Source organism: Pseudorasbora parva, chromosome 10, assembly GCF_024679245.1.
Source record: "Pseudorasbora parva isolate DD20220531a chromosome 10, ASM2467924v1, whole genome shotgun sequence".
Lineage (NCBI taxonomy): Eukaryota > Metazoa > Chordata > Actinopteri > Cypriniformes > Gobionidae > Pseudorasbora > Pseudorasbora parva.
This window is the reverse complement of record NC_090181.1, coordinates 25,948,692-25,968,844: the sequence shown is the minus strand read 5'-3', so window position 1 is coordinate 25,968,844 and position 20,153 is coordinate 25,948,692. Positions and strand designations below refer to the sequence as shown.

The following is a 20,153-nucleotide window of genomic DNA, read 5'->3' as shown; positions in this document are numbered from 1 at the left end:
GAATGAAAGAACTGGCATTAAAAGAGCTGATTTTGGCAAGAAAAGTCTTAAGTGGCATACAAGAATCTAAAATTAGCCTTCAGTTCCTGGGACTGCGTTCCTGATTAGACAGCAAGAACAAGGTAAGATTCTGTGGCAGCACTGTGAGAAGGGTGACCTCTGCTGGCAAACTGAAAGAAAATACAACACCACTGGCCAGAGCAGAAAGAATACATGGCATTTGTCTTGCTGACACTGCCAACATGTCCACACATACAAATTGAAAGCATGTACCCAACGCTGTCCATTCACATCAGTTGGGGGTTGCGCACAAGCATGCAGTGAACATGTCATTCCATCAAGACGCGCTGCAGAGCTGCACTGCATGATTACGCCTTTTAAAAGTAAACCTTACAAGCTGGGTATAACAGGTTTGACTGTTATATAATACACATTTTCTTGGTTAATACTATATTAGTGCTTGTGCATGCGTTTATAGTGGTCCTAAATCAGAAAGCATCCAAACATAGAGCATTAAATACAAATATGTATAAAAATTTAATTGTCTTAATATATCGAACAATATATCTATTGTTGTATAATTGTTGTTAAATGGTTTGCTTGAAAAGTGGGATTTTGAAAAGGTCAGTTTTTTCTCTAAAGCAATGGATAGATTAATGAATGAATGACTGAACCAAGACAAGATGAGACTAAGTCAAGACCAGGAGCAGACCAGCGCTCTTGAAATTCATCTAAAAGATCCAAAGTCAATAAATACAATTCAAATAATAAAACACCATATAGAGCTGTTACCAATCCAATTAAATCACTAACAACAAAAATCATCTTTGCACTGCAGTGGTGGCACAGAAGTTGCAATTTTACTTTATGTTATAATATAAAAAAAACATGATCTATGTTTTGTAATCATATCTTCAATTTGTTGGCCATTTGTATTAGTTTGGTGAAACCTTCGACACAAACTAAAGTGTAATACTTTAGAATACTGTTCCATCATTAATTAATAACTATTCAGGGACAAGTAAGTTATACAGTATTAACACTAGTAACTACTATTAACTAACATGAAACAATAAATTAGTAAGTAATAGTGCTTAGTCGAATGTGGTAGTTCACTATTAATCAATCAGTAACTACTATTAGTTAATAAATGAATGTGAATAATGCATAATGCATAATTTATTCTGAATTGGAGATCATAGGAAATGACTCAATTGTTAGTTTTCTAAAGTGAAAAACATGGTAACTTTATGACTGAAGTCATTATAAACTTTTGACGTTTTGTTAATTACTAGTTTTGGTTAGTAATGACTCAAGTGTTATTACAGCCTTTTAAAGGAATTACTAATTATTTGGATCAGTATTCTTAAGTGAAGATCATGATAACCCACTAGTAATAACTTTAACATTTAAAAGGCTGTAGTAACACTTAAGTCATACTTGTGGGTTACCATTACCTTTACTTTGGAATTTATTTTATATTATGCCTTATTCATGTTAATTATGAACCTGTATGTAGTAATTCTTAGTAGTCTTTAGAGTTATGAAAAAATAGTAGTTATCGATTAACTAATAGTGAGCTACCAAATTCAATGGAGCACTGTTACTTACTAATTTATTAATCAGAGCTTCTTGTTAGTTAATAGCAGTTAGTAGAATGTTATTAGTGAGTTAGTATTCTAAAGTGTTACCAGAAAAAGAAATTACATAAAAATGTTAAAAAAGTGTCACGTCACAAACAAGGGAAAATGGTGCGAGGACTCATGTGCAGGAGAAAGATGATTTATTTACAAAAACAAAACATAAAACTCAAATCAACAACCCACGAGGGGGAAAAACACATAATAGACTAATAAAATATAAACTTAAACAAACCAACAGAATCACGGGGAGGACGGAAGACGCAGACATTACACACAAGGATCCAACACAGACTGACAAACACAAGGAGCTTATAAGGGGAAGAAATCAAGAGGGAACAGGTGGGAGAAATCAACACTAATCAGATAACAAGGGGGAGGGACCAAACAATGACAGGAGCACATGCAAGACATGACAAAACCCACATGTGCACACAAGACAGGACAGGCATGTGACATTACCCCCTCCTTAAAGAGCGGCTACCAGACGCTCCACTAGGGACGGGCGGGACAGACCAGGGAGGGACAGACAAGGGCGGGACGGGAGGGACAGACCAGGGCGGGGCGGGAGGGACAGACCAGGGGGGCACGGGAGGGACAGACCAGGGCGGGACGGGAGGGACAGACCAGGGGGGCACGGGAGGGACAGACCCAGACCAGGGGGGCACGGGAGGGACAGACCAGGGGGGCACGGGAGGGACAGACCAGGGGGGCACGGGAGGGACAGACCAGGGGGGCACGGGAGGGACAGGGGAAACAAACAAGGGAGGGGACAACAAGGGAAACATGAGGAAAACAAAAACTCCAGGAGAGCATGGTGGCCCACAAAGTTCAGACACCCAGGGAGGCACGGTCAGAGCAGGGTGCCAGTTTTGCGCGGGCAGGGCAGGGTGCCGGGGCGGCGCAGTCAGAGCAGGGCGCCTCAGCGGCGCAGGGAGAGCAGGACGCCTCAGCGGCGCACGGAGAGCAGGACGCCTCAGCGGCGCACGGAGAGCAGGACGCCCCAGCGGCGCACGGAGAGCAGGACGCCCCAGCGGCGCACGGAGAGCAGGACGCCCCAGCGGCGCACGGAGAGCAGGACGCCCCAGCGGCGCACGGAGAGCAGGACGCCCCAGCGGCGCACGGAGAGCAGGACGCCCCAGTGGCGCACGGAGAGCAGGACGCCCCAGCGGCGCACGGAGAGCAGGACACCCCAGCGGCGCACGGAGAGCAGGACGCCCCAGCGGCGCGGAGAGAGCAGGACGCCTCAGGGGCGCGGGCCGAGCAGGACGCCTCAGGGGCGCGGGCCGAGCAGGATGCCTGGGAGGCGCGGTGAGAGCTGGACGCCTGGGAGGCGCGGTGAGAGCTGGACGCCTGGGAGGCGCGGTGAGAGCTGGACGCCTGGGAGGCGCGGTGAGAGCAGGACGCCTGGGAGGCGCGGTGAGAGCAGGACGCCTGGGAGGCATCTCCGGCCCAGCGGCGTCCACCGGAATGCGATCCACCAGCACAGGGATCATCGGAACAGGGACCAACGGAACACTATCCACCGGAATAGAGACCACCGGAACATGATCTACCGGTACAGGGACCTCCGGAACACGATCCACCGGAATAGGGACCACCGGAACACAGTCCACCGGCATAGGGACCACCGGAATACGATCCACCAGTACAGGGACCTCAGGAACACGATCCACCGGAATAGGGAACACCAGAACACAGTCTACCGGCATAGGGACCACCGGAACACGATCCACCGGTACAGGGATCTCTGGAACATGATCCACCGGTACAGGGACCACCGGAACACGATCCACCGGCACAGGGACCACCGGAACACAATCCACCGGCACAGGGACCACCGGAACACAATCCACCGGCACAGGAACCAGGGACCACCGGAACACGATCTGCCGGCAGTGGGACCACCGGAACACGATCCGCCGGCACTGGGACCACCGGCACAGGGACCACTGGAACTGGGACCACCGGAACAGGCACGGAGGGAGACTTCCTTCTCCTCCTCCGTTTCAGGACCACTGGAACACGATCCGCCGGTACTGGGACAACCGGGGTACGATCCACCGGAATCGGGACCACCGGAACACGATCCGCCGGTACTGGGACCACCGGCATAAGATCCGCCGGCACTGGGACCACCGGCACAGGGACCACTGGAACTGGGACCACCGGAACAGGCACGGAGGGAGACTTCCTTCTCCTCCTCCGTTTCAGGACCACTGGAACACGATCCGCCGGTACTGGGACCACCGGCATAAGATCCGCCGGCACTGGGACCACCGGCACAGGGACCACTGGAACTGGGACCACCGGAACAGGCACGGAGGGAGACTTCCTTCTCCTCCTCCGTTTCAGGACCACTGGAACACGATCCGCCGGTACTGGGACAACCGGGGTACGATCCACCGGAATCGGGACCACCGGAACACGATCCGCCGGTACTGGGACCACCGGCATAAGATCCGCCGGCACTGGGACCACCGGCACAGGGACCACTGGAACTGGGGCCACTGGAACAGGAACCACCGGAGCTATCCAGCCCCTGGTCCTAGAGGGACTGGAGTCCAGCTGTTCCACAAACTCCCAAAAGTCCGGGGTTCCCATTCTCTCAACCTCCATGGGGCTGAGAGGCATGTCCAGGCAGAGGTTAAACACCTCTGCCTTCTCTGTCTCATTGAGGTACAGGTGATGCACCTCAATAAGGAATTGGCAGGCGAACTCTCTTACACCCGCCCCCTGTTGGCGGATGTATTTAGAGTTCACCTGCCGCATCACCTGTACGTGCCTGGTTAGCTCCATTGTTCAAAGAGCAAACAAAAAAAAAATAAACAATCCTCTTGCTGAGTCCTCTAGGGTTGGATCCTTCTGTCACGTCACAAACAAGGGAAAATGGTGCGAGGACTCATGTGCAGGAGAAAGATGATTTATTTACAAAAACAAAACATAAAACTCAAATCAACAACCCACGAGGGGGAAAAACACATAATAGACTAATAAAATATAAACTTAAACAAACCAACAGAATCACGGGGAGGACGGAAGACGCAGACATTACACACAAGGATCCAACACAGACTGACAAACACAAGGAGCTTATAAGGGGAAGAAATCAAGAGGGAACAGGTGGGAGAAATCAACACTAATCAGATAACAAGGGGGAGGGACCAAACAATGACAGGAGCACATGCAAGACATGACAAAACCCACATGTGCACACAAGACAGGACAGGCATGTGACAAAAAGTTGTTGATTAATACAAAATTATTGATTGTTTGAAGCAAGAAGTTTCACATCCAGTAACATTAATTATAAAGTTAACAAATAAATCAGACAATGCAGTGGAAATTTAGTGATATCCCTGCAGTCTTGAAATAAAATCCTGAATCACAAAACCAATTACAACAAGACCGAGACAAGAGAGAGAACTACAACACTACCTGATACACAAACATGACTACTGGATATAGAAACATGCATTTATTATATCATACCTGTGAGTCAGAGACAAACAATTAACCAAAATGATAACATCTCTCTATATAAAATATTCAGATAGAGTGAATAGTGGCAATAATGCTACCATTATGCTGCCCTTGAAAACACAGCAAATGAAATCACAGTATTAAGTCATACTCTGCCATCTATCAGCACAACAGGGTTAGTGTTCAGTTCTTTCAGTCACTGAGCAGCAGTGTGAGGTTAAAGGAATAGTTCACCCAAAATCGATCTTTCCTCTTTCAATTGTTCATCTTTTAAAATTGAAATATACTGTCATTAACTCAAAACTAAGGGAATTGACTGAATGTCCAATCTGTTTTTTTTGTGTGTGTGTGTGTGTGTGTTTTTTTTTTATGCACTGAATGTTAAAAGTGGACTGTTCCTTACACAATTATATTGTATGGCTTCAAAAGATATTGACTAAAGTTCACACGTAATATAGACTATTTTAATGGTTCTTTTATTGTGCTGTTTTGTCCTTTTTTAAGCTTTTGGTCCCTGGCCTAGTGAACAAAACGCATACCAAAATAAATGTATTTCATACTAAGTACAAATCCATTAACATATTTACTGACGTATTGCTTGAGACTTACTGATATAAATATGATAAAATGTATTTGGAGTACTTTTTATTGCACAATTTATATTAAATATCACTATTAGTAAGGATAGTATGATCTCTGTATTTATATTAAGAACATAAATATGTATACTTAGCATTAAATAAATGTATTTCAAATACATTTTGGTATATTTATTGTTCAATAAATGCTATAAAAAATAAAAAATAAAAAAAAACTTGTGTACTGTGCTAATTAATTGAGACTTCTTACAGCTCTTACAGGTTGTTGGCCTTGTTTGTTTCGTTGCTTCTATTGCTCTCCCCTTTTTTGTAAGTCGCTTTGGATAAAAGCGTCTGCTAAATGATTAAATGTAAATGTAAATGATGCTAATTGGAAAGGTGTACAACAGGCCACATTCAAAACACGATGACTGTCGATTAGATAAGGGTCAAGAGAAACACTTATCTGAACAGATTCAAAGAAATAACATTGCTCTGGGATAAGTGCAATAAAATAAAAAGTGGTGATTAAATGAATTACCAGAAGAATGTGTTTATGTGTATTTTAGAATAATACTTTAGTGAATGATGCGTAATGAGAATTTTATGTTTCTTCAGTAGATTATTATTTATACAAAACATCCTCATTTACATAATGAAAAGGTCTAATTTCCACTGCCCTTAAGAGACATTAAGGTTTATTTGGATGCCAGCTTGAGTAGGCTGAATGGTCACTGAAGCCTATGATACTGTTTTTACTCAAACTACTGTAACTAAAGAGATGCCATTGTTATGGTGCATTACTGGTGAAAGCAAAATATAGAGGAATATAGCTTTAAAAATACACAAATATGCAGCTGGATGGATGATAAATGGATTATGAATGCATACAGAGATGAATACAAAGATAGCAACTAAGGGCATGTGACCCATCTTATGTAACCTGGTCAGATGGCTTATGCATGCAGATGTGCTCATTTAAGTGTGCACAAGCACACATTTTTACGCATGTTCGTGAAAATGTGTGGTACGCGTCTACACACAACATGATTATGTTTTTTTTACTTTACTTTACTTTATTTATAAAAGGACAATGTACAATTTTTAACATAAATGTTTCCATTTCATGTATTGTACCGGATTTAGCTCAAAGCTAATTTTCACCCGCAGTCCTTTGGCAGGTCAACAATAAAATAACATACCCAATACATATATACACAAATACACAATACAAAAAAATAAATAAAAATAAATTAATAAAACATTGTCAATACAAACAATTAAACAACAACCATGTCAGTGTTTACAAAGCTGATTACATTCTAAAAAAGATTTCAACTGCATTTTAAAGATTCCAAACGATGTACACCCTTTTATACCTTCCGGTAAAGCATTCCAGTTAGTCGTAGCTTTCACAGCAAAAGAGGATTGTCCAAAAGCAGAACGACGAAAAGGAACAGCACAATTTCTCATAGATGATCTAGTAGATCTCTCAGAAATATTCGGACGGAAACTAACAAAATCGCTGAGTACCAAAGGAGCCAAACCATTTACAATTTTATAAACCATACACAAATTTTTAAATAGCACATAATTTTCAAAACTCAATAATTTAAATTTCTTTAAAATGCTACAATGATGAAAATGTTTAGGTTTTTTATCGAAAGTTTTTAAAGTTTGTTTATATAGGGATTTTAAAGGCTTAACCACAGTTTCACCAGCTTGACCCCAACATGTGAGACAATATGAAATATGAGTAAGTATTGTGGCATGCATAAAAGTGTTGGCTACATCAACAGAAAGACAATGTCTAATTTGTCTGAAATTTGCTAAATTATATTTAATATTCCTCATCATTTTCTTTACATGTTTTTTAAAGCGAAGATTTGAATCCAATATTACACCAAGATAATTAAACTCATTGACTAATTCTACCTTTTCACCATTTATACAAATATCCACTGGTGTTTGAACCTTTGTTTTTGAAAAAAACATTCCTTTAGTTTTACCAATATTCAAGGTTAAACACGAATTCTCCAGCCAATGTGTAATTCGTTCCATTGCAACATGTAGCTTTTCAGCTGCTAGCTCTGCGGTTTTTGCATGCGTAAAAATAACAGTGTCATCAGCATACATTTGCACTTGTATCCCGTTACATTGAAGCGGGAGATCATTTACATAAAGACTGAATAATAAGGGGCCTAACACTGATCCTTGGGGTACACCCATTGTATAATGTAAATTACTAGACTTAATCCCTTTAATTTTTACACATTGTTCTCTATTTGATAAATACGATGTGTGTTCACACAGCGGGTTAGGAGGTGTGTGTGTGTGTGTGTGTGTGTGTGTGTGTGTGTGTGTGTGTGTGTGTGTGTGTGTGTGTGTGTGTGTGTGTGTGTGTGTGTGTGTGTGTGTGTGTGTGTGTGTGTGTTGTCATAGAAAGGGGGAAGGGCAAGTCGCAAGCAGTGTTAAATGTTCATCTGTTCAGACACAAATCTGCTTTGGCTGGAGCAAAAGAGTAAAAGGGAGAGATTCATTCTATTCAGGTCACATGAGCGGCTAAGCAACATGACAACATTGCTGCAATGTTCTAGCATATTCTCACTTACAGTACTGTATTACAACATTCAACCGAGGATAATAAAAATCTCCATTTTAAAATCACACTATTTTCTCATGCATAAGATAATATAATGTGCATCTCTTATGGCACAAAGTTTCCCTGCTCATCTCACATCTGTTCAGGCAGAATAAACTCTGTGGGTTTTTCAGTGAAGTGATATAAAATGTGTGAAATCTGGCACATTTTTAGTAACACTCATCAACAGCTTTTCTGTTTCTTCCCAATGCAATTTAATGCTCAGCTCTAAGACAAAACCTGTGCTGAATGATTCAGTTTTGAACACTGTGTTAATATATTAAGTCAAATTCACCATTATAATCAAGAGGGATACATGCATGATAGAAAATTATATTAATTAAAGTAATGCATAATCAAAATGTTTTAATTTATTTTGAATCCTAGACGTTAAGTTTCAAATTGAGCATTTAGCAAGTCAATATGAACAATAGGACAACAACATTGGCCTGAAAAGACATCTGGCACACTGTGACAAAACCTGAGGTGATTTGGAATAAATTATACATTAAATATCACTTCATTTGGGTCAAATGGACCTGTGTGAATTCATATCAGTCCTTGCCTCACTTGCACTACTGGCAGCACGAAAAATGCACAAGATTAAAAAAAAGGACACTCCACCACGTCCTACACATGTCATTTCAGAAGTTAAAAACTGTTTTTACATGTGGTTTATGTTTAATCATAGAAATATTCAAGGGATAGTTTGCCCAAAAATAAAAATTAGCCCATGATTTATGAAGTCATCCCAGATGTATCTGGTTGTTAAGGCTGACCTCACGTGGCAGCGCTTCCGGGGTCCAAACGCTCTATCTTACACCACAAGAAAAACAACAAACGGTGCTAATATACACACACAATGTGGTGTAATACTACAAAAAAAGTTATAGTAATAACCTTTTTCTCCATACCAAAATTCCAGATGGCCAGACAGTGATTCATGTTTTATAAATCGTTAAAATATTAATGTATGTGACGCTGTGACCATAGAGAATGTTGTGTAGACTGTAAGTATTTAAAATGTTTAACTTTTTTAAATGTTTGATGTTTAATATGAAAAAATATAGCGCTCATAAACGGGCGTCAATGGCATTCTCAAGTGAAACAAGTTGAGGCTTGGACCCAGAAACGGCGTTCCTTACGTCACGACTTAACAAGCGGATAAGTCGTTCATATTTCAGATGAATACAATCAGTTATATTAAAAAATGCTTCCAAGCTTTATAATTACAGCCCAATATGTGACCAAAAAAGTACATCCATCCAGTATAAAAGTAATCCACAGGCCTCCAGGGGGTTAATAAAAGATCTCTGAAACAAATCTATGGGTTTGTGTAAGACAAATATCCATATTTATCATGTTATAAAGTAAAATATCTAGCTTCAGGCGGAATTTACTTTTATATTGGATTGATGTACTCTTTTGGTCTTCAAAAACTCTTTTGTTAAATTTTAGCCTGCCATTTCCTGCCATTTGGAAGCATCAGGATACTGTATCTATTAATATAACTACGATTGTATTTGTTTGCAAGAATGTCATATACACCTAGGATGGCTTGAGGGTGAGTAAATCATGGGGTAATTTTCATTTTTGGGTGAACTATCCCTTTAAGCCATGTATTTATATCCCTTGAGATCCCTTGACTGAAGTCTTTGCATGCAAAGAATACATGGCAGAATACATTTCAGATGCTTAAATAGAAAACATAATAAGGATGCTTTTATGAAATTTGCATGATAAAATGTGGAAGAGTGTCCTTATAAAGTAAGAGTCAAGAATTGGATTGTCATACACTGAAAGTGGGCTTATCTGTGACATCACTTCCTGTTGGTAGTTCCCTGATGGAGTCACTGAAGGGCTGTAGAATCCCCATAGCCAGAATACGGGAACAGAATCTCTCAACATCCTGTGCGGCATCCTGTGTGTCATCTTCAGAACAACCCCACTGTAAGAAACATCTCTCCAACAGAGAGCGACCTGTAACAGAGGAAAATTTAGAAGATTTATATACACTGTAAACCAGAACAAGTTGGTAAAATTCAAAACAATGGAGGTAATCAGTTAGATCAAAAATGTTTCAGTTAAGAAATTCAAAGTTTAAGTAAGCAGAACTGGCAGATTGTTGTTTTGTACTCATACTTTTTCTAATTACTCTGAACTTGAATATTTGAGTAAGCCAATTCATACATTTAACTTAAGAGTATTGTGTAATCTCAACTTAAATATTTGTAGTAGTGAAAACTTGGCTATCTTTACTTAGCTAATTCAGTAAATGCTCACTTGCTAATGGGTAACACAATGCTTTGATAGCATTAAATGCTATCAGATTAGGCAAAGCATGCAGGGAAATAGAATCCCAGTTTCAGTTCAGTTTAAGTTAGTCTAAATTAAAATGAAAAGTTAAAAAAACTCAAAACAATAAAACAATTCAGATTACTTAAAATGTGTCAGTTTTGTGAACTCAAAAGAAAAAGAAAGTTCTAAATATTCATAAAAGTTAATTTGATTGAACTAATTTGTTTATTTTAAGTTTACCCTACTCAAAACAATTCACTAATTTGAGCATAAGGTGAAAATACGGAATTTGTTTGTAAATGCTAAGGTCTTATGCTATAGACTGCTAACTGAATTCGTTTTTTGGTCACTGACCCTGACTAGACTGTCTGGGGGGTGACGGATATAAGTCAGAAAACAAATACAGTGGAAATTGTGCCATTTCATTTGGTGAACTGAAGCGCGCGTATGTGTGCGTATGATCCTACAGGGAATATTTCTCCACTCCAAGAGTCCAAGCATGAACATACACTTGAACTTCCTCTCTAATTTATCAGGTGGACACAAACTCAATAGCTCATTCTGGAGTCCTATATCACATCCTGGTAGAGAGGCTGATTTTGCGCAACATCAATATGCATAAAAAGGGGTGGGGGGTCTTGTTATAATCTATCATGTACCGTCAATTGTGGATGAACTGAATTTGGATGTCACGGCTCAGCTATCTCCGTTTTTTTATAAGCTGACCTATAAACAAAGTTAGCATCCTGCTAATGCTTTTAAAGAATAACCAGTAACTTGAATTTGATCAAGCTTATAGGTTAAAACCTTTTGTCTGAGGCAGTCAGCAGCAAGAGTGCACTATTTACAAATAGCATGCAAGAAAAGTAATATGGGAGTCTGTTTAAAGACAAATTTTGTATAATATACAAAGAATGAGACAACATTTTAATGAGAATAAAAGTGTTCAAATCAGATTATGAAACATTACATTTACTCTGGTAAACAAAGCAGCTTTTGTGTTCATCAAAACACACACACACACACACACACACACACACACACACACACACACACACACACACACACACACACACACACACACACACACACACACACACACACACACACACACACACACACACACACACACACACACACACACACACACACACACAAATATACACACACACATGTCCTATTGTTTCAGCATAATATTCAGACTGAGCACAATGCTTTTTTTTCACAATTCTGCTTTTGAGTTTCAAAGACATTAGCCTTTGACTTAATTAGCATTTGATGCTTTAATATCTTCAAGGGTTTGTAAAAACTTTCAGATATGGATGCTAACTTTGTATTTAGACAGGAAGGGAAAAGGTGAAAATGCTCCATTTAAGTGTTCATATCTAATTTTTTTATCTTTTCTGTTTCCTTGTATCTAATATGTCCTGGTCTAACCTTCATGAATGGTTTGTCAAGAGCAGTCCCTGTGCCGAAACCACTTAAAGCAGTGTGTGTGCTTTAGTACAAGTGTGTATTTGAGTAACTTCCTGTGGCACTCTGACTCAATGAGGCAGAAGCCAGGGCTCTCCTAGCCAGTAGCTATTGTGTGTCTGAGTGTGTTTATGTAGGATTGTGTATGTGTGTGTGTGTGTGTAGCATACATATTTGAGAGCCATGTTTTATGTTTTTTGACTACTCACTGAACCTTGAGGGGAGGAAACCAGAATAAAGTACAGAAAAAGAGATTCTATCACATCCAGGCAACTAACTGTTATATTGTCTCCTCTTATGAGATTTGAAAATAGAAATGTATGTGACCACCTTTTTATACCTATAATGCATTGTGCTATATATTTCAACATATTTTATTGTTGGTCTGGATACAACATTCCAGTCAAACAAACATACTAACATTTTCTCTAACCCTAACAGCCCTGACCCTACACTTAAAATCAGAGGAAAATTATAATATTTATTTGAATTTATAACAAACCCAGCCCTAAACCTAACAATAAAATCTGGTTGATAGAAATGCTGTTCTAGGAACAATAAGGATTTTGATCAAGGAACATGGATTTCACTTGGGGAAAAAAATCACAATTGAGTCCCCGTCCACACGGAGATGCGTTTAGCTGTATATGTATACATTTTGTACCGTATCAGCGTTTTGGAAGCATGAATCCGATATTTTTTGAAACCGGGTCCCAAAGTGGATAAGTCTGAAAAATCTTCCGTTTTCGTGTGTACAGCGAAACCGTATATTTTGCAAAACGGTGATGTCATCACAGAGTTAAGGGATACAACTATGGGCACTGGGCATGCGCACATCAATATTGCGTCATTTAATTACCGTATTTACATTATTGTAAGGGTATGTTTAGGGTCGGGGTAGGTGTAGGCATTAATAAAACACATCTGTTAAGTAGCAAATGTATTTATTGTTATTTTATTGTGAGATTGTGTCTTACTTCCAACCATTGCTTTACCCCTTCTATCCATAACTCTTCTTCTCCGTTTTAGTGTATTTCTGTGGGACAATTACAGTGCCACACACTGGCCTGGCACGCATACTACATCGTTTTGAGTTGTTTTCATAGCACTCGTGTGGATGCAGATAATTCTTGAAACGAGGAGAAAAAAAAAGATCGGATATGAAAAGCTCTGTCTTCGTGTGGACGGGGCCTTATACAGCATCTGACTAAGAGCTGGAATACACTACATTAAAACACTGAACAGATTTTAAAACACTTGGAAACTTTGTTTTACAGGGGAAAAAAACTGTGACTGAGAATCACACACTACCTGGCTTTAAAGTCATTACGAACACAACAAACTTACGCAGAAACATGATCCTCAATCCTAGATGTGTGACAAATTATTAATATTAATTTAAAATATATCAGACATGTTTGATGTCCTCTGACTAGATAAATTAAGTCTAAAGCTAAAATATCCAGGGTCTGTGCCCTTCATTCAATATATTTCATGTAGTGTATACTTAAATTGAAACCAGGTCTCTTTAACTACGAGTGTGAACATTGATATTAAATCAAAACACAAACTGACTCACCTGAAAAAACATCTGGAAAGGCGGAGGGTGTGTACCGCGATCTGACGGTCTGGAAGTCACTCTCAATAAGCTCTGATTGAACATGTATGGCTTCACACCATTCATCATGGCAACCCACCGGACCGGCAATGCTACAGGACCGTTGTCTCCGTGCTCTCAAGCTCCCTGCTCTGTATGACCCTTGACCTGAGCCTAACTCTAAGACGACCTTGCGAGGACACATAGGGCTTGGGGAAGGAGTCGTGAATGGAGATATTATGGGTGAAGTGAGCTGTCTGGTGGTTGTTTTAACATATGAAGGGTGTATCGTGGGATAAGGTTTAACCCCGAGATTTGCACTGGAAGTTCTACGTGGTCGTGACCCAGAGCCTAAAAAGTTCTCAGATGACCACTGTGGGATAGACGCGGCACTGCTTTTCCTTCTTTGTTGGTTGGAATACCCTCGTTCTACCTCTTCTACACCACCATCACCCTCTACGTTCAGCTCTACACTACTAATGCTCTTCTGTGGTATGAAAATAACCCGGCTGATTTTGGACGTTGAGCTGGTCTGATTACTTGAATTGAGACCAACTTCTAGGCTTTGGGTCAGGCTGTTGCTGTCATATTGACTCTCTTCAAGAGGAGACGATAAAGATGAACACTCCAAGATCTCCTCGGCACTCTCGTAGGAGGTGGATGTTGCTGTAGTATCCTGAATACTGTAGTTACTGTTTGATTTGGTAACAGCTAAGATATCCTGGACACTACACGTTTCAGTGATAGCATCGTGTATGCTATAGTCATCGGCCAAATTGGTCAAGTGTAGAGCTTTATTTGCAATATCAGTTACTTCGCCTGCATCACTCCTGCATTTAAGATCTTGTTCTTTGCTTTCAGAAGCAAATATTTCTTTGACCTTCTCTGGTTCACCCATACAAGCAAAGCTACTACTAGTTAGACCCTGAGTGACCTGTCCTTCAGACCCTTCTTGTCCTTCTGTGACCGCAGTGCTACAGTTTTGCCCCTCAGCAACTCCCTCCATCTGCTGCTGTTGTCTGATGGTCCTCTGAATATCCGAGAGCAGATCTTGAGCCTCAGTGGCTGAGTGGTAGCTGCAGAGGTCTGAATCCGACCCTGATCCCTCAGTCTTTCTCTCAACATCATCTTCAGTCATGTCCAGGCTCGACTGCCTGCTTTCAGATACGAGTTGCTTACTTTCAGGAGTGAGACACTCCAGCTCATCACCTGATATTCCACCATTGCTACTGTCGTTGGCATCTACACTCTTAATCCTAATCCCACCGTCCAATACATCCTCTTTGGACAACACTTTCCGGGATAGGCCCTTGCGGATACGGATGTTGGAAAATACAGAACCTTTGGAGCCCTCAGATTTGGATTTCTTCTTGCCCGAGTCGCCTGATGATTTACTTTTCTTAATCTTCTTGAGATGCTCATGGTCTCGGTCCTCAGGGCTCTGACAATTCCCAGCACCTTCCACGCCTATTGTGACAGTAGGCTTCTTTTGCTTGGCCTCCTGGTTTCCCATGTTCCTCAGAAGGCGAACACCTTTAGCAATCAGGCCATGCTGGGAACGCGTGTGCTCAGACTGACTTTCTCGTCGTCTCTGCTGCTCTCTATTCTCTCCTCTATCCCTCTCAGCGCTCCCTTGCACTTTCTCCCCCTCCTTCCCTAATCCCTCTCTCTCTCTCTTCACCGCCGAGAGCAGCTGCCGTGATGATGCGGGCTGTGACGCTGTAGCTGAGGACTGTCTGAGAGACAGCTCCCCCTGCCTCCCAATCTCTTTCACTTTCTCTTGCTCATCTATTTGCTCCGCCAGGTCACATACCGGGCTGCTAGAGGAGCGGACCAACTGAGCATGTGCAATGTGGCGCTGTGAGGTTGGGGACAGCTGTTGCTTTTGCTGCAATTCGGATTGTTGTTGCTGTCGTAATAACTGTTGCTGTTGTCTTCTGATAAGATTAGTCAGGCTGCTCTTCCTCCGTTCTTTCACTCTCTCTCTGAAGGGAGAGGAGTGAAAACTCTCTCGCAGGACAGGTAACTGCATCTCTATCGTCTGAATGTTTTGCATTATGATTCTTGCTGTTTAGACCTGAGAGAGGGAAACAAACACATTAAAACTGAGCATAACAAATAAAACTATTTTCATTACTTTTAAATGTAGCATATTATTCCATTAAATCCTAAAAAGTAACTATTAAACATTGTTACTTTGGTCACACATTAGTAAGGGGAACACATATTCACTATTAACAAGACTTTTGCCTCAATAAACTCCTAATTTACTTCTTATTAATAGTTAGTAAGGTAGTTTTTGTAGCAATTAAGTTTAGGTATTGGGTAGGATTAAGGGATGTAGAATAAGGTCATGAAGAATACGACATTAATATGTGCTTTATAAGTACCAATATCCTAGTAAAATGCATGCTAATAAGCAACAAGTTAATAGTTAATAACTGAACCTTAAAATAAAGTGTTACCGTTACTTTTTATTGAAAGTAAGAAGTTGGATACATTTTAGTTTTTGTTTTGCATTTGAAAAGCAAAACACAGAGTACTGATTATGAAATTTACAATAACTCCTAACTATAATAAGTAAAACATATTTTTTGGTTTCCCTTTTCTATCTAATCCATGTAAAGCTGTCCCTTAAATGTCTGAAAATAGTGCAGGAATTTCCTTTGTGTGTGTGTGTGTGTGTGTGTGTGTGTGTGACAGTGCGCCAGCGCAGTGTCATGTGAGCTTACAGACTGATCTGATAAACTGGTGTACAACTGTGGCCAGCAGGCCTCAAATCAGTGTTATCCTCCAGTCTTGTGGTGTCAGACACTTTCCCGTTAGCTCATTTTAATCCAGAACACAGCATTTATCTGTGCCTGCAGAAAATGTGACATTTTCATATAAAAAAAAGATTAGCACTGAACAAAATTTTTAGAGATCATAGTTAAAGCGCAAGCAAAGTACAGCTTTAGGTACATTGCACACACAGACCTATCATTATGAGGACATAGTAGTAAATATTTGTACTGTACAAACTGTACCCCCTACACTACCCTTAACATCACAGAAAACGTTCAGCATTTTTAATAAATCATTGTGTAATGTTAAACCATTGTAATTACGAGGACTCAGGAAATGTCCTCATGTTTACGTTGTATTAATGTAACACACATTAGGATTCTTTATCTTTGTGGGGACTCTCCATTGGTGTAATGGTTTTCATACAGGACAAACTGTTTATTCTATCTTACACAAACCCAACCCCTAAACCTACCCATCACAGAAACCTTTTTACATTTTCAAATAAGCATCATTTAGCATGTTTCCCTTTTGGGGACCACTGGCTGGTCCCCATAATGTACTGCATGTGAGCTCAGTTTTTATTATCCTTTTGGGGACATTTGGTCCTCACAATGTAGGTTAAACACACACACACATTCCATAGGCATAATGGTTTTTATACCGTACAATCCGTATTTTCTATCCCCTTACACTGCCCCTAACCCTAAACCTACCCATCACAGGAAACATTTTGCCTTTTTATTTATGCAATGATTTAGTATGTTTTTAAAGCTATTTAAAATATGAGGACAAATGTCCTCCTAAACCACATTTATAGTGTAATACCAGTGTAATATCCATGTAGTTATACAAATTTGTTTCCTCATAAACCACATAAACAGGCTCACACACACACAGAGGAAACAGGAAAATGGTAGAACTTAATTCTTTATGCATTCATTTAGTTTAGTTCAACACGATCTTCATTAAAAATTATACCTTTTCATGCAAGAACCTATTGATAAGCCTTTTCACATACAAATACATCTCACTCAGATATATTCCTCATCAGTCGTGTACGAGCTTAGATTTAATGTTGTACGATTAGTCTAGAAGTTCACTAGTGGAAATACACGAATGGATCTAACCTACATTAAGAATGAACAGAAGATCTAACAAAACAGTAAAGCATAAAAGAAAAGTACTGAAAGAAAATGCATACTTGCCGGGATGGAGTCTCCAGTAAATTGAGGGAACAAGTAAATGTTTGTGCCATTTGCTGGTCTGCTCCTCTTCCTAGATCACATGAATACTGTCATCACATGGCTTCCCTTCCTATTACATGCCGGCCGCCAATAGCAATAGATTCATCTTCTTTCATAAACGAACAGTGTTAGGTCTTTATGCCTTAACAAAACAAACCACCAAACAAATTTCCACAAACACTGTATTTACTAAGAGCAACGATGCTTTTTTTTAAATGTTACATTTATTTTGAGAAACAATCTGAGGATAAAAATGCATTTTGTACTGGGCTGTATTTTTTGAGACATTCAACAGTTATTACAAATCTGACAGCAACTTTTTATCATTAAACTCTGACTTGTACACAGCCAATCTGGAACAAAACGAGAACACAGTCACAAACAACACCGCACAGAAGCTCAAAACTTTGATCTTACAAGGCCTTACAAAACGTACAGCCTTTTTTGCAATGTAAAACATAAAAACATATCAAAAAGTTTGTTTTCTTAATCTAATACAAATGGCAAAGTAAGTTACAAATCAGGAAATTATTCGTAATTCCTCAAAACACCAGGGTTGAAATTGAATGGTACGTCCAAAATTTGTTTCATTTCACAAAGATTATTTAATTTTTATTTAATTAAAGAAAAAGTGTGAAGAACGTTACTTAATTTTGTATTTCAGGACACATACAATGCTATGAAATAGCTTTAGCAAGAAAGAGAGTAGGTAATTCATTTCATAAATGTTTAAAATATGATTTCCAACATAGAAGGTAACTAAACACATCAACTGAGATGTGATGGAAATTACACTTTTTTAAATATACACAACGTTTTAGAACCATGAAAATGCATTGAGTCCACTGTTGGACATTGTTAGAGGGCAAATTAAATCAACTGTGTTTTAAATTATTTTATTTTCTCCACAGGGCCAACAGAGCCCATAGCTGAAGAAACATGATAGGTCTAAATTTGGTGTGCTTTTTATTAAGCAAATATGCATCTATTGTAGGTAACCAATATGGCTTATGTTAAAGGACAACTCCGGGGAATTTTTAAGTTTATCTTGATTGTTATTCCTTTGTGAGTACAGTCTATATAAAAAAAAAAAAAAAAAACGAACCGGATTGGTGCTTGCAACGCAGAGCTTTGAAAGTTAATGCCCAGAGCCCCCACTCAGCTAAAACGGCAATGTCTTTGTGCCTCTTAACAGACTCAAAATGCAATTAAAATGACTGTCCAACATGAACAGGTCCCTTACATGACAACAAGATGCGTTCAGCCACTTAGCCATTGTTTAAATTCACCAGATAGCTAGCTGTATCTCGCGCTGAAGTTCCATGGGATCTCCAGAAAAAAGACAAAACAGTTGGGAAGAGCGTTGTGTGTATGAAGAAGCTCTGCTCATCGGCTCGACGGTTCTCAGTATTGAACGTGTACCAAAGAAGCGGTTTTCGATTCTGTGCTGCTGATCCGGCACGTTCAGTTACACGCACATGCTCAGTATCAGCGGCTTGTGAGTTCATCAGTTCTCTCAGCAAAACATGACTAAGTTCAGTGAACGGTTGGAGTTACAACATATAATTCAAGACATTAATTTATTTCTATTCTGATGGACTGTCACTCATGTCAGAAAGTGAGTAACTAAAGTAATGTGTGGGATCAGTGCTGATTTGAGACGCAAACCGTTTAGAATGATTCAGTCCGATTTGGTGAACTGGTTCGCCCGGTTCACTTAAAAGAACCGGTTCAAAAGAACCGGTTAAAAAGAACGATTCGTTTGTGAACCGGACATCACTAGAGTGATGATCCGATCGGGCTCACAAGTGAAGAAGAAATGGTTGTCATTTTTGCCTTTCCAAATTGTGGCAACAGAATGTGAAAATTTGCAGCGAAAACTTTGACAAGGAGGACACAACACACTTACACAGACACAACAGAGCCGGGCCGGTAGGAGAAAAATGCCATTCCGTGGTCGAAGACGGGGGCAACCACGGTGGAGGTAATGTAAACTTTATTAGTCCTTCCATTTGGTCACACACGGCTTGAGGAAAGATGTGCAGTAATAAAATAATCATGCTTTATACACACAACGCTCTTCCCAACTGGACTATTTACCTTTTTTCCGGCTACAACTGCGTTCTCACGGGACTTCAGCGCGAGATACAGCTAGCCGTCTAAAACACTATTTAGGTGAATTTAAACAATGGCTAAGTGGCTAAACGCATTTCGTTGTCATGTAAGGGACCTGTTCATGTTGGACAGTCATTTTAATTGCATTTTGTGTCTGTTAAGAGGCACAAAGACACCCTTTACGTCTATGCCCCCAAAGCTGCCGTTTTAGTTGAGTGGGGGCTCTGGGCATTAACTGTAACAGCTCCGTGTTGCAAGCACCAGTCTGTTTTTTTTTTTTTTTTTTCTCTATAGACT

General features: G+C 40.1%; 1 protein-coding gene across 3 annotated transcripts in view; it reads right to left on the bottom strand.

Annotated features, from left to right (window-relative positions):
• The window catches only part of fmn2a (formin 2a), a 51,732-nt gene extending 35,962 nt beyond the window's left edge, over nucleotides 1–15,770 (bottom strand). For all 3 annotated transcript variants that reach the window (XM_067455683.1, XM_067455686.1, XM_067455685.1), the window contains exons 1-2: nucleotides 13,693–15,770; nucleotides 10,138–10,322 (exon numbers count right to left, since the gene is read on the bottom strand). In XM_067455683.1, coding sequence (XP_067311784.1) covers nucleotides 10,138–10,322; nucleotides 13,693–15,766 — 2,259 coding nt within the window. In that variant the 5' untranslated portion in view covers nucleotides 15,767–15,770. The remainder of the gene's footprint in view (nucleotides 1–10,137; nucleotides 10,323–13,692) is intronic.
• Nucleotides 15,771–20,153: the final 4,383 nt, after the last annotated feature.